The sequence below is a fragment of the Gadus macrocephalus genome, chromosome 3 (assembly GCF_031168955.1).
Source record: "Gadus macrocephalus chromosome 3, ASM3116895v1".
Classification (NCBI taxonomy): domain Eukaryota; kingdom Metazoa; phylum Chordata; class Actinopteri; order Gadiformes; family Gadidae; genus Gadus; species Gadus macrocephalus.
This window is the reverse complement of record NC_082384.1, coordinates 2,309,400-2,322,056: the sequence shown is the minus strand read 5'-3', so window position 1 is coordinate 2,322,056 and position 12,657 is coordinate 2,309,400. Positions and strand designations below refer to the sequence as shown.

The following is a 12,657-nucleotide window of genomic DNA, read 5'->3' as shown; positions in this document are numbered from 1 at the left end:
CTAAAGTGGGACGTGTTAAACCAGAGACATAGTAAATCAGTGTAGGGCATGTTAAGTTAAGTTATCCTTTATTGTCCCTTTTTTGGGGAAATCCCTTTTTTGAGGAGTGACCTTCTCAGAGGTCCACACACATGGGGGCACACCGGAGCAGGTGGGGGTTTCAGATGCCTTGCTCAAGGGAACCTCATCCGTGGATGAAGATGTAGGAGAGTGCTCCACACTCTCTACTCCCCCATCCACATTTTTGCCTACCGTTTGACATTTGACATTTGAACCGGCCACCATCCGGTTACCAGTCGGACTCCCAACCAGTAGGCCACGGATGGACATGTTAGTACTGTATGACTGGAGACATAGTAAATCATTGAAGGACATGTTGAACTACAGTGGGACATGTTAAACCAGAGACATAGTACATCAGGGGCCGTATTCACAAAGCATTTTATCTTACCACTAGCAGTGCTCCTAACTCGCGCTAAAACATTTTACGGAGTTTTTTCTTAAAAGTTATTCACAAAGCCGCTGAGACCTGCTCTTACTAAGGATGAATCACTAAGAAGGACGCGCCGTTGCTATGGATTACGTCGATTCTCGTGCACGAGTTTAGAAGCGGTCAGTGAGGTGATTGGTTGTTCAGACGAGCCCACTAAATCACTGAAAAACAAGAAAATAGCCTAGGCTAGGAATGAATTCCTATTAAGTAGTTATAGTGCAGTTAGCAGAATACACGTATGATGACAAGTTTGTGCAGACAACGATAATGGCGTTGTAGCCTGCACGTTCAAGAGCGAGAGAGAGAAAGCAAACAATAAAAGTACGTAAAATTGAAAAATTGAAAGAAAATAAATGTTATGAACTACACAAATGTGTGTTGACTGATTTGTGCCAAGGTGTTTACCTAAAATGTGCATTCACAAAGTGATCCCTAAATGCCAGTCCACTCGGTTCCACACAGCCAAATTCATTGTCATGTTGATCGCCATCATCATCATCATCATCGTGGTCATCGTCCTCTTCATCGTCATCATCATCGTCTGGCTGTGGAATGTTCCTCCGCTTGCAGAGGTTGTGTAGAATGGCACATACAGTGATGACTATGCCTGCCCTCTCTGGGGTGAGGCATATTTCGCCGTGGAGGACATGAAACCGACGTTTCATCTGCCCAATTCCTCTCTCCACAACATTTTGTGTATGTTTGTGTGCTCTAACATATATGGAGGTAAACAATAATAAATGTGGATTCAACAAATAAAAGGCTACAAAGAGCCAATACGATGTGTTTTACGCATAGGACTAAGCGTAATCTGCGTAATCACTTACATGTTATACTTTAACGCTTCTCCCGGTTGTGGATTGAGGTAGGGTGTCAAGAGCCACATCTTGCAGGGATAGCCACTGTTACCCAGCAAGTGACACCCAACAGGTACATGGTGCCTCTCAAAAAGCTGCCTCAGACCGCTCTCCATTAAAATGCACAAATCATTGGTAGCTCCAGGCCACTTTGCAACAACATCCAGTAGGCTATGTTAAAATTTGCATCAAAAACAACCTGCGTGTTGATGGAATGCACTTTCTTCCTATTGACGAACATGTCCTCATCTTTTGATGGTGCAAATATTTTTATGTGCGTCCTGTCAATAGCACCGACCACACCGGGGTTACCTGCAATTGCCATGAAGTTGGCTTTGATCCTGTGTAATTGTTCAATGTCCAAAGGAAACCGGATAAACTGTTGGATGATATGTGGTCTAGAGAGCGCGTTGATAGTTTGGTTTATGGCACGGCTGACTGATAGTTGCGATATTCCTAAATCGTCGGCATTGCAAAGTTGCATTTTCCCTGTTGCTAAATAACGTAATGTTGCCAAACATTTTATTTCGGGACTAATCTGATTATTCCTGTTAGTCGGGGATGTTATTGCATCCCGCACTAACTCCACAACAAGTTTAATACCCTCACGATTTAGCCTATATCTCTTCATTAACTCAGTCTTCCATTGTCTCCAAAACATTTCGTCTCGCAGCCATTTTACGATTCTTTGTGAATAGGTCTTACTGAGTTAGGAGTCCTCTTGAGGACTTTTAAGCTCTCCTAGACTTAGGTGCTACTTTTAGGCCTAAAATACTTTGTGAATTGCTTTTAGTGAAAAAAGTTAGGAGTCCTAAAGTTAAGAGTGACACGCCCATTATTTTTAGGAGTTACTCCTAAATTCGCTAGTTAGGACCTACTTTTAACCCTAAGATCCTTTGTGAATACGACCCCAGAGCAAGAAATGTAAAACTAGAGTGACATGCATTGACAAAGGCAGAATAACCTCAATGAGGGACAAGGGAATAAGTAATTGCTGCAGTCCTTACGGCCTCTGGTGAGGTTTTACTTGGCGCATGGGCTCTAGGTTCTGTCAGGAGTAAAATGGTTGAAGACACAAATGTGAAGTGAGGCAATTTCTTCCAGATGATGGTCTCCTTACTGGAAGTAGGCCCTGTGTTGGATCATATCCTGACACAGCTCTTAAGACCTGGGAGTATAATAAACATCACTTGTTCCTCACCAAATACAGATATCCAGACAGGAACCCCCCCCCCATGGCTAAATGAAATGACTCATCCAATTGATGACCTACATCGAAATAAAAACTGAAAGGGACATAATCAATTTTTAAAGGGAAGCTTACTTTATCCTACTTGTTTGAGTTAGTGGTTGCAGCACACTGTGAAACTGGGAGCCTAGGCCACTTATATTGGCAAATAATCATAATTGAATTGAAACCATTAACAAAGTCTCAGTATAACCAATGAAACAATTTTCGCTCTGATGCCAATGCGGAAACAAACTAAACCAATAGAAGCTGAGCAAGCTGATAATGAATGCCAATTTAATTAAGTTAGGTCTCATCTCAGTGATATAAATAGATGATGATTAGAACAAATTAGCTAATCCTTTATTAATCCCACAGTGGGGAAATATGCAGTATTGTATGTGTTTGTTACACATACTGTGTGTGTTACAATATGTGTTTGTGTTTTTTTGGCAGGTTATTCGTAGCAGTGTTCACAGCAATGGCCCGACCGCTTATTCACATTCTATTTGGTATAAACTAATGGTCTTCTATGCATATCTTAAATAAGATGGATGGTTTTCCACAGGCTCCACGACAGGCGTCTAGACTGGAATCAAATAAGGCTGTTAAAGAGCTCCACCTGTTTGAGCACATGAGCCCCATGTGAGAACCACTCTCAATCCTACGCCTCATACTGGAGGGCTTAATGAGATCATCCCATGCATTCAGCAAATGCATGCCATGCCTGCGAGACGGAACCCCCTTTTATGGCTGTCTATCTGTTTGAGGAATGGCCTTACCATCAACAATGGCATCTTTTGGAGTCTTCAGACTCCACAGAAGGCTTGGCCAGACCGACAATGAGCCCATGAGCTTTACGTTGCTGTTTAGCTTTCTGAAACAGCTTTTCAGGTGAATTTTTTCATTGGTACACAAGGGGCACAACTGGGGTAATCCGAACATGGTTGTACTGTAATGTTCAGAAGCAAGTTTCACTAGCAGTCAGTTGTGTGATTATATCAATGGATCCGTTACATCTTAACTTTTGTTAGAAGAACAAAGGCCAGAGGAAATGAATTGAAGACCTCCCCCACTGTGGTATTTGCCCCTTGCCCCCCCCCCCTTCACTTCACTGGGCTCCCCAACGACGAGGGAACAGGCCGATTTTCATTTTTTCTTGAACAAGAAGTTCAAAGCCTTGCAGGTGGTGAAGGCTGACAGAGCTTTCCTTGAGTGCGATTATGGGGATGGCTGGTCTAACCAACCTCCATTAGTCCAGGCACCACACCCAGCCAGAGTAGAATCACTTTGACAGGGATCAGGGGTGAAGCTGCTTAAACCAGCCATCGTCCACACACACTCCACAAAAACAACAACAAAACAAAAGTTAAAAGTGTGGAAGGGAAGCCACTTTAGTGAACCTTGAACCCTGCATGTATGGATACAGCCAACAGAAACTAAGGAAGCTCATGGCTCAATGGCAGTAGTCCCAGTTTTCATTGAATACACTTTCTTTATTAGGGAGGGGAACTGGAACCCCAGGGCAGTGCCATTCAGAGCAGGACGCTCCTCAGCACAGTCATCAATACAAGTCAAAACATGCAGATTATGGCTTTGAATGATTTTCAAGCCTAAGGGGGAGGTTTATTCGAGTTCTAAACGTGAGCACTCTGAAAGCAAACCTGTTTCCTGTTTGGTTTTCAGACTTCATTACACACTAATGTGTCTTCTTCTAAGACACTGACACGGTCATATGACCTGATGCTAGACCATTCGCTCTATTCTTAGATGCTGGCTTCCTAATGCACAAAGAACGGCCATTTTTCCAACGACACAGTCCATCCTGTGCTCGATGCTTCCCAACCGCCGTATGCATGCGTCCAAGCATTCCTCCTTACCTCCCGGCAGGCTTATGGGGCCACAGCCATGGCCCTCGATGTAGTTCTCGGGGCCGATGTAGATGTTCTTCTTGCACAGCCGCCACAGGCCAAAGTGGGCGGCCTCGCACGTCTCGTTCACCTTCTCCATGCGGGGGCTCAGCACAGCCCAGTGGTCGGTCACCACCGCCACAAACATGCAGGCCATGCCAACCATCAGCACCCCGATGGCCACCTTGATCTTGGTGCGCTTGTGCATGGTTCCGTAACGTATTGACCGCCTTTGCTTTGGCTCCCTGTTCTCCCAAGTGGGAACAAAGATGGCGGTAGGCACAGTTCAAGAGTCGTGTCTTTGTGGAGGGGTTAAATAGTGTCCCGGAGTCCTCTTCTGTCCTGAGTGGGTGTGGCTGACCTCAACACCCACAGAGTCTGAAACTCTTTCTTCCTATTACTTACACTGTCCTCTCTGCCTGCACTGCAACTCAGATGGGTGTGTTTGTGTGTTTGGTTTGAGAGGAGAGGTGTCCAGAGCGAGCTGCCTATTCACTGCTGCTGTAGGGCCCAGGGGCCCCCGTTCTACCCTCCCAGCTGCTGGATTCAATCAGGAGATCCGATCTGACCACACAGCCAACTGACTGGAGGGTTGGGAGGTGGGGGTCTGGCGTTGGCTTGGGTGGTAGCAGGTGTGTGTGTGTGTGTGTGTGTGTGTGTGTGTGTGTGTGTGTGTGTGTGTGTGTGTGTGTGTGTGTGTGTGTGTGTGCGCGTGTGAGAAAAACTCATAAAGCATGGATGGATTTATCATTCCCCAAATTCAATTCCGGTGGCTAATTCCTCACTCAAACGTGTTTCTTTATGGGTTCGACTTTCTGAAAGTGGGAATCTCCAACTTCATTGGAACTGAGCCACACATATTTCGGCTAATGCTGCCCGGTCTGTATTTCCTCTGTAAACTATAAGGAGCTGTGTTTATAAAGAGCTGCAGGACGCTCCTGGCCCGGCTCTCACCATTGCTCACCGCTGAGTCTGGCTTTGGCCAAGTCCTGCATGTGTTCCCCCCGCTGCTGCCGAGAACAATGGAGCCACATACCACTCTGCAGAAAGCTGAAGAAAGCCTGGAAGTCAGACGGATGGAGGCACTAGGTCAGTTGAGCACACAAGTTTCCCATTGTGGAGTTTGGAGTGATGTGATGATGATTTAAACATGGCTCAATGTAAGCCCTCTTAATCACTTGTAGTAGAGTACTTAGCACACTTGGCAAACATTCAGCACTCCCCTCCCTAACTACCGACCTTCCTGCTACCCCCAACTGACCAACCTATACCCTAACTACCTTTCCACTCCCCTAACTACCTACCTGCCACCCTAACACCCTACCTCAACACTGAAAAAAATACTTAAGTAAATAAGATTTACTTAAGTATTTGCAAGTAAAATTTAATGCTGCAATATCAAGTAACACTAACTTGCCAGTATCAAGTAAATTTACTTACCATAAAACATAATAGTTGTGAAAATATTAAGTAACATTCACTCAATTACATCCAAGTTTTAAGTTATATTTATTTAACCAAATTAAGTAAAGTCTACTTGTTTTTCATAGTCAAGAACATCATTTTCCTCAAAACTTTAAGTAAATTTGATATATCTGTAGAATATGCTGTTATGACGTAATTTAGTAGATTTTAATTATTTTCTTGTGCTTTACTTGGTTGAATTAGGTTACATTACTCACTAGGGATGGGCACGAGTAGTAAATTTCAAACTCGAGTGATCGAAGGAATTCCTCGAGGATCAATCGAGTCCTCGTTTAATCAAATCTATTTTTAGAATGCATCGCATATGCAGCAGGAATAGGCCTAATGATGAACGGCAATATTACCAACCAAACATGTAATGCTTATTCTCCATCAAAACAGTCAGAGTTATCAGAGTATTCATTATTTATTTTTGAAAACGTTCAAAACACATTTTCCTTACAAAAAAAAATATGCGTCTCACAATTTAAATCACGTCGAACCAAGGCCTGTAACGGTTAAAAAAAAACCTCAACAAAACAAGTAGCCTAACCATTGCAAATAATTTAAAGCTGCAAATAAAACGGCAGTGTTACGCCCCTGTGAGGGGGGTATAGAATGAACAACGAGGACGCAGTGTTGTGGTCAAGTCCAAAGTTGTAATGGTGTTCACAACATTCAACAAACAGTACATCCCTTATGCAATTCCAAATACCAGATATATCTGTACAGTATTCATAAAATGGCATTTTCACAGCATGCAAAACCAAACAACCTTCAAAACAACCTTCAAATAAACAGCATATTAAAGTGTGCATTGTTTGAGTACTAAGTACTACATTTAAAGCTTTTCACCATAAGACATCTTTCCATAGCTATTAACAAAAAAGAAAAGATAAACCTCTCAAAAGTATTTTTAACTTTAACACATTCTACAATAAGTAGAATGTGCACCTGAGGCATATAGTATCCATAGTCATCATTATCACTCTCATCACTTTCTTCTTCATTAGATTGTTGCCTGTCTTTATTGCTCTGAGCTGCGATTTGTCTCTTTGTTTTGGTAGGTTTTAGCTGAATCTCTAGAGGCAAGTTGTCACATGGCAACAAAAGGTTACGGTGCAGAATCCTACTTCCTCTCCCTTTTCCTTGCTCTGGCATTACTTCATATATGGGCATGTCTTTTCCCACCTGACGTACGACCTTGTGGATGCAATCCTCCCAGTGGCTCCTAAGCTTCCCTGTTCCTCCTCTTGGTGTCATATTCCTTATAAGCACACAGTCACCCTCTTGCAATACAGAACTTCGTACTTTTTTTTTTTTTTTGTGATCAATTTTTTATTGTATTTTATATTTCATACAAGAAACAGTTACACATATACACAAGTAAGACAACATAACACATAATACTCAACCATACTCCCCCCCCAAGCCCACCCACCCCCAGGTCTTGCCTCCCACAAAGACAGAATCAATAATTTGAGAAACTCAGCAAATTTGTTCAATAGGCCTAATACTAACATGTGAAATAAATAAAGAAACAAAAAGAAAAGGAAAAGGATGAAAAAGCAGTGAATAAGGCGTAGATACAGTAAGCCATGACTACCCTCCCAACATACTGTTAATAAAGGTGGACCATAAGTTAATATTTCTAGCTTGGGCGCCATGCATGCTGGCCACAGATCTCTCTAATTTAGCCAGATCTATGACTGTGTTCACCCAATGTTGGTAGGACAGGTCATGAGGAGCTTTCCATCTCTGTGCTACAAGCTTTTTAGCAGCAGTAAGGCCTACCAAAAACCAGCGTTGGTGCATCAGAGAAAGATCTAGACCCGTAAAATCACACAGCAATAAGATAGTTGGGGAGCAGTGGATGGTACGTCCAAGTACTATAGACATCCTATTGGATACCATACTCCAAAAGTCGCTCACCCCAGGGCACTCCCAGACCATGTGAACAAAGGTACCTATAGTACCTAGAGAGCATAGCTGGCAGTTAGGAGATGGATTTAATTTCATCAAGAATAATTTATGAGGAGTGCAGTAGAGTCTGTGTATGAAATTGTAGTGAATCATCTGATGGTTGGGATTACGCGAAGATAGGTCAAGCTTTGACCAGACTATGGACCAATTGATTGAAGAAGGTGCAATTGAGAGATCATGGCTCCAGCGACTATCCACTTGCAAAGGTTTTTCTGCATGTTTGGACATAAATGTGTATAGAGCAGAGACCAAGCCTTTGGTAGATGAACTACCACATATTTTATGAATTGGATGAGGCACCATGTTTTCACCCCAGGGGACTCTGTATGCCCGTAAGGCGCTGCAGAGTTGTAGGTAGAAGAAAAAGGAGGTGCCGGGTAAGTTGTAATGCGATTTCAAGTCCTGAAAAGATCTGAGCGCATTATCTGACATAATGTCGGAAAGGGTATTAATCCCTTTATCCCTCCACTGAGGGAAGGACATCGGGTGACCACCCAAGCAAAGGGCGAAATTATTAAATAAAGGAAGGTGGGGATGGAATTTAAAGTGAGTGCTAGAGTGTGATTCCACAGTTCTCCATACGGCAACAAGATGTGAGATTAAAGAGCCAAATTTGGATTTACACATTTTGAGAGGGATGTTTGAGTAAATAACATCCTGAAGCCTATGTGGTATTACTAGATGTTCCTCTAATGAACGCCAGGCTACCTGAGCCTCTGGATCTAACCAGGTATGAAGAGAACGAAGGGTTGAGGACCAAAAATAAAACTGGAAATTTGGAAGTCCAAGGCCACCTGAGAGTTTGTGCCTCTGCAAAATAGACATTTTAATCCGTGGGCGTTTCCCTTTCCAGACATACCTGGAAACAAATGTATGTAGTTTATCCCAGTGACCAACTGGGGGAGCTAAGGGAAGCATTGAACTACAGAAGTTGACTCGCGGTAGGATGTTCATCTTTACGATAGAAGCTCTTGCTCGAAATGAATTAGGAATGGACGACCAACGCTCCAAATCGGATTCCACCTGCCTGAGAGTCGAGTTATAATTAACCAAGACTGTAGTTTGTAATGAAGGAAAAATCGATAGACCTAGGTATTTAAAATTGTCAACTACTGGAATAATGTTTGGTAAGGAAGCATGCCTCATAGTGTCGTTTAGAGGAAGGAGAGCCGACTTAGACCAGTTTATTTTGTAGCCAGAGATACTCCCGAATTTATCAAATATAGACAAAATGTGGTGTAGATTTAATTGCATCACCAAGATAAAGCAAAATATCATCACAATAAAGGGAGATGAAATGATCTGTTCCATGGACAATAACAGGAGTATGGGTTGACTGACGCACCGTCTGGGCCAGAGGTTCCAAAGATAAAATAAATAAAAGTGGAGAAAGAACGCAGCCTTGTCTAGAGCTGCGGCCCACTGGAAACAACGAAGAACAGATATTGCCAGTCATTACCATGGCTGAAGGGGAGGCGTAGAGCGTTTTAATCATGTTGATGAAATGGATACCAAATCCCATATGCTGAAGGACAGCCCAAAAATAGTGCCATTCAAGGCGATCAAAAGCTTTTTCTGCGTCCAGAGAACTTCGTACTTTGATTTCGCTTGCTCCTCAGCACTTTTTTTTAGCGTTTGCAGTTGTGATCTCGTATGCCTCCTGCATCTGTTGTTTCCACTTTTTCATGTATTCTTTATGATCAGGAGTTCCAGTCTCAGGGTTTAAACCAAATAACAAGTCAACAGGTAGTCTTGGCGATCTCCCAAATAGGAGATAGAAGGGAGAGAAGCCTGTGACTTCACATCTTGTGCTGTTGTATGCATAAATGAGTTTGGGCAGCGACTCTCTCCAATTTGCCTTCTGTTTCACAGTCAGTGTTTTTAGCATTTGTAGTAGTGTTCTATTCAAACGCTCAACTTGCCCGTTACCCTGCGGGTGATAGGGTGTTGTTCTTGAGCCCATCACACCACAGCGGCTCTTCAGCTGTGCAAACAACTGATTTTCAAATTCCCCACCTTGGTCATGGTGGATTCTGAGGGGAAAACCAAACTTTAGTGCATAATCATTAAAAATCTTATCAGCAACAGTTTTGGTGGATTTAGATGTGGTTGCATAGGCTTGTGCAAAGCGCGTGTAATGATCAACTACTAACAATACATATTCGTAACCACCTTTACACTTATCTAGATGCAGAAAGTCGATGGATACAAGTTCGAATGGCTGAGTGGTGACAATCGAGGTAAGTGGAGCTCTTGTTTCTCGACAGGGTTTTTTTCCGTTTGAGGCATGCACAGCCTTGAGTGACGTAGTGCTCCATCTCTCGCTGCATGTGTGGCCAGAAGAAACGATCCCGAACGAGTGATGTTGTGCGTTCCACACCTTGATGTCCCATTTCGTCGTGAAGTTCTCTCAGTACTGTTGTCTTGTATGCTTCAGGTAGAACCAGTTGTGTTCTAGTTCTAGTCTTTCGATGGAATATCCCTTCATTATCAAGGCTGAGTTTTTCCCACTCGCGGAGTAAACACTTGCTCGGTGCACTGAAGGATTTTAGCTGCGGTCCTACAGGCTTTTCATCCAACAGTTTGCAGGCTATGACGGGGCCAATGATCTTGTCATTTCTCTGAGCTTTCCAGATGCCTGCTTTTGAAAGGGACGTAGGTGAGCTCTGGTTAGTTTTTACACATTCGACTGCCATCAAGGACCATGTTGTGCATGCTGGCTCTTTTGTCTCCACAGCTTGTATTGTAGCTTCTACTGAAGGAGAAAACATTTGTTCTGTGCATTTGTCCATCATTGTTTCTATGTCACAGGGCATTCTTGAGAGACCATCAGCATCACAGTTCTCTTTGCCCGGGCGATATTTGATAGTTAGGTGGAAATCCGCCAATTTGGCAACCCACCTATACCAGGTGGTGTTCAGTTTGGCCGTCGACAGCACATAGGTGAGTGGGTTGTTGTCCGTGTATATAGTGCAAGATGAGCCAATTAGGTAGTCCCGAAAACGTTCAGTAACGTTGCCCATTTCAGAGCTAGGAACTCAAGCTTCCCTGAATGAAGATGGTAATTATTTTCGGCTTTGGTCAGTGTGCGAGATGCATAGGCTATGACACGTAGCTTTCCCTCCTGCTCCTGATATAGCACTGCACCCAGGCCTTGGTTTGATGCATCTGTGTGCATAATGAATGATTTGTTAAAGTCTGGGAAGCCAGGTATAGGCGGTTCAACCAGGCAGTCAATCAATTTTTCCAGTATTAGTTGGTGTTTGTCAGTCCATGTTATCGGTTGGTTTGAAGGTGTCCCTTTTTTCTTTCCTTTTAGCTTCCTTGTCCTTTCATTTCTGTCTCTTTGTTTGTCTGATCCAGGGTCAAGTTCAGTCAGTGCATACAGAGGACCAGCAATGCGGGAGAAGTCCTTTATGTACTGTCGGTAGTAGCTCAGTAATCCCATGACTGATCTCAGCTCTCCCACAGTACGTGGCCTCTTCTCCTTTAATGCTCTCACGGCGAGGTATCAGCAGGGTCCATTTGACTGCCCTCAGCCGACACTATGCGGCCCAAGTAGCGGATCTTATGCTTGAAAACTTCACACTTACTGGGTTTCAGCTTTATTCCATGCTGCCGAAGGCGCTGTAACACTGTCCTCACATCCTCTATGTGATTCTCGAAAGATCTACTAAAGACCAGTGTCGTCCAGGTAGGGTATACAGATCTCATCTCTCAGTCCTTCCAAACATTCTTCCATACAGCGCTGGAAGGCAGCTGGAGCATTCATCAGGCCATTCATAAAGACCCCATGGTGTCACAAAAGCGGTGATGGGTCTGCTCTCCTTGGCCATGAAGCCCTGATGATACGCTTTCCCTTGATCTAAAAGCGAGAACCATGAGTTTCCTGCTAGGCCGTCCATTATGTCTTGTACTCTGGGAATAGGCTGACGGTCAGGGAGAGTTTTTTTGTTTACTTCACGGAAATCTATACACAGCCTTAGACTACCGTCCTTTTTTCGAACGCACACCACCGGTGATGCGTACGGTGAGTTAGACTTTACTACCCAGCCCTGGGTGTTGAGGTCATTTAAGTAGTCTTTCATTTCACGGTACAGTGGCTTAGGCACAGATAGATAGGTTCTTGCTACAGGCGCAGTGTCTTTAAGGGATACACTGAGTTGCAATTTTTCTATGCAGCCAATATCTTCATCTGATTTTGAAAAGGAGGCAGACTCTTCTCTTAGCATTTTGTGGGCTATCTCTCTCTCTGGTTCACTGAGATGGGTCAGATTTACAGGTGGATCCCAAGCATCAGTAGTAGTTTGATTCTTTTCAACTCTGATGTGATTCATTTTAGCTGGAGGGGGAGGGCGGGACCCCTCTAGTATTGAAGTTGGGTAGACTGCTTGGGTCTGCTGGACAGTCCCGATCACAGTTCTTCCTGCTAGTACTACATCGTGGTCCGTAGGGTTCTGTACACTTACAGTGATGGATGGTTTGGCCCCTTTAGTCACCTTTACGAGTGTGTCACATAGCTCAAGTCCCTCTGTCCAGCGCGGGTTCACATCAGGCTCGAAGATGAGTGTGGTATCTTCCTTTGGTGATTCCATAGACACATTGCACTTTACTTTGACGGACATATGTTTGGGTATAGTTATCCTCTCTTTTTTTGTCTTGACTACAAACTCGCTTGTCTGCCCATTACTGACTTGCTCTACTACAGTAGTTACTTGTTCT

General features: G+C 43.6%; 1 protein-coding gene across 1 annotated transcript in view; it reads right to left on the bottom strand.

Moving 5' to 3' along the window:
• LOC132453334 (voltage-dependent calcium channel gamma-1 subunit-like) overlaps positions 1 to 5,059 on the bottom strand; it is a 30,321-nt gene extending 25,262 nt beyond the window's left edge. Inside the window, exon 1 of the mRNA XM_060046180.1 lies at positions 4,459 to 5,059. Coding sequence (XP_059902163.1) covers positions 4,459 to 4,696 — 238 coding nt within the window. The 5' untranslated portion in view covers positions 4,697 to 5,059. The remainder of the gene's footprint in view (positions 1 to 4,458) is intronic.
• Between the last annotated feature and the right edge of the window lie 7,598 nt (positions 5,060 to 12,657).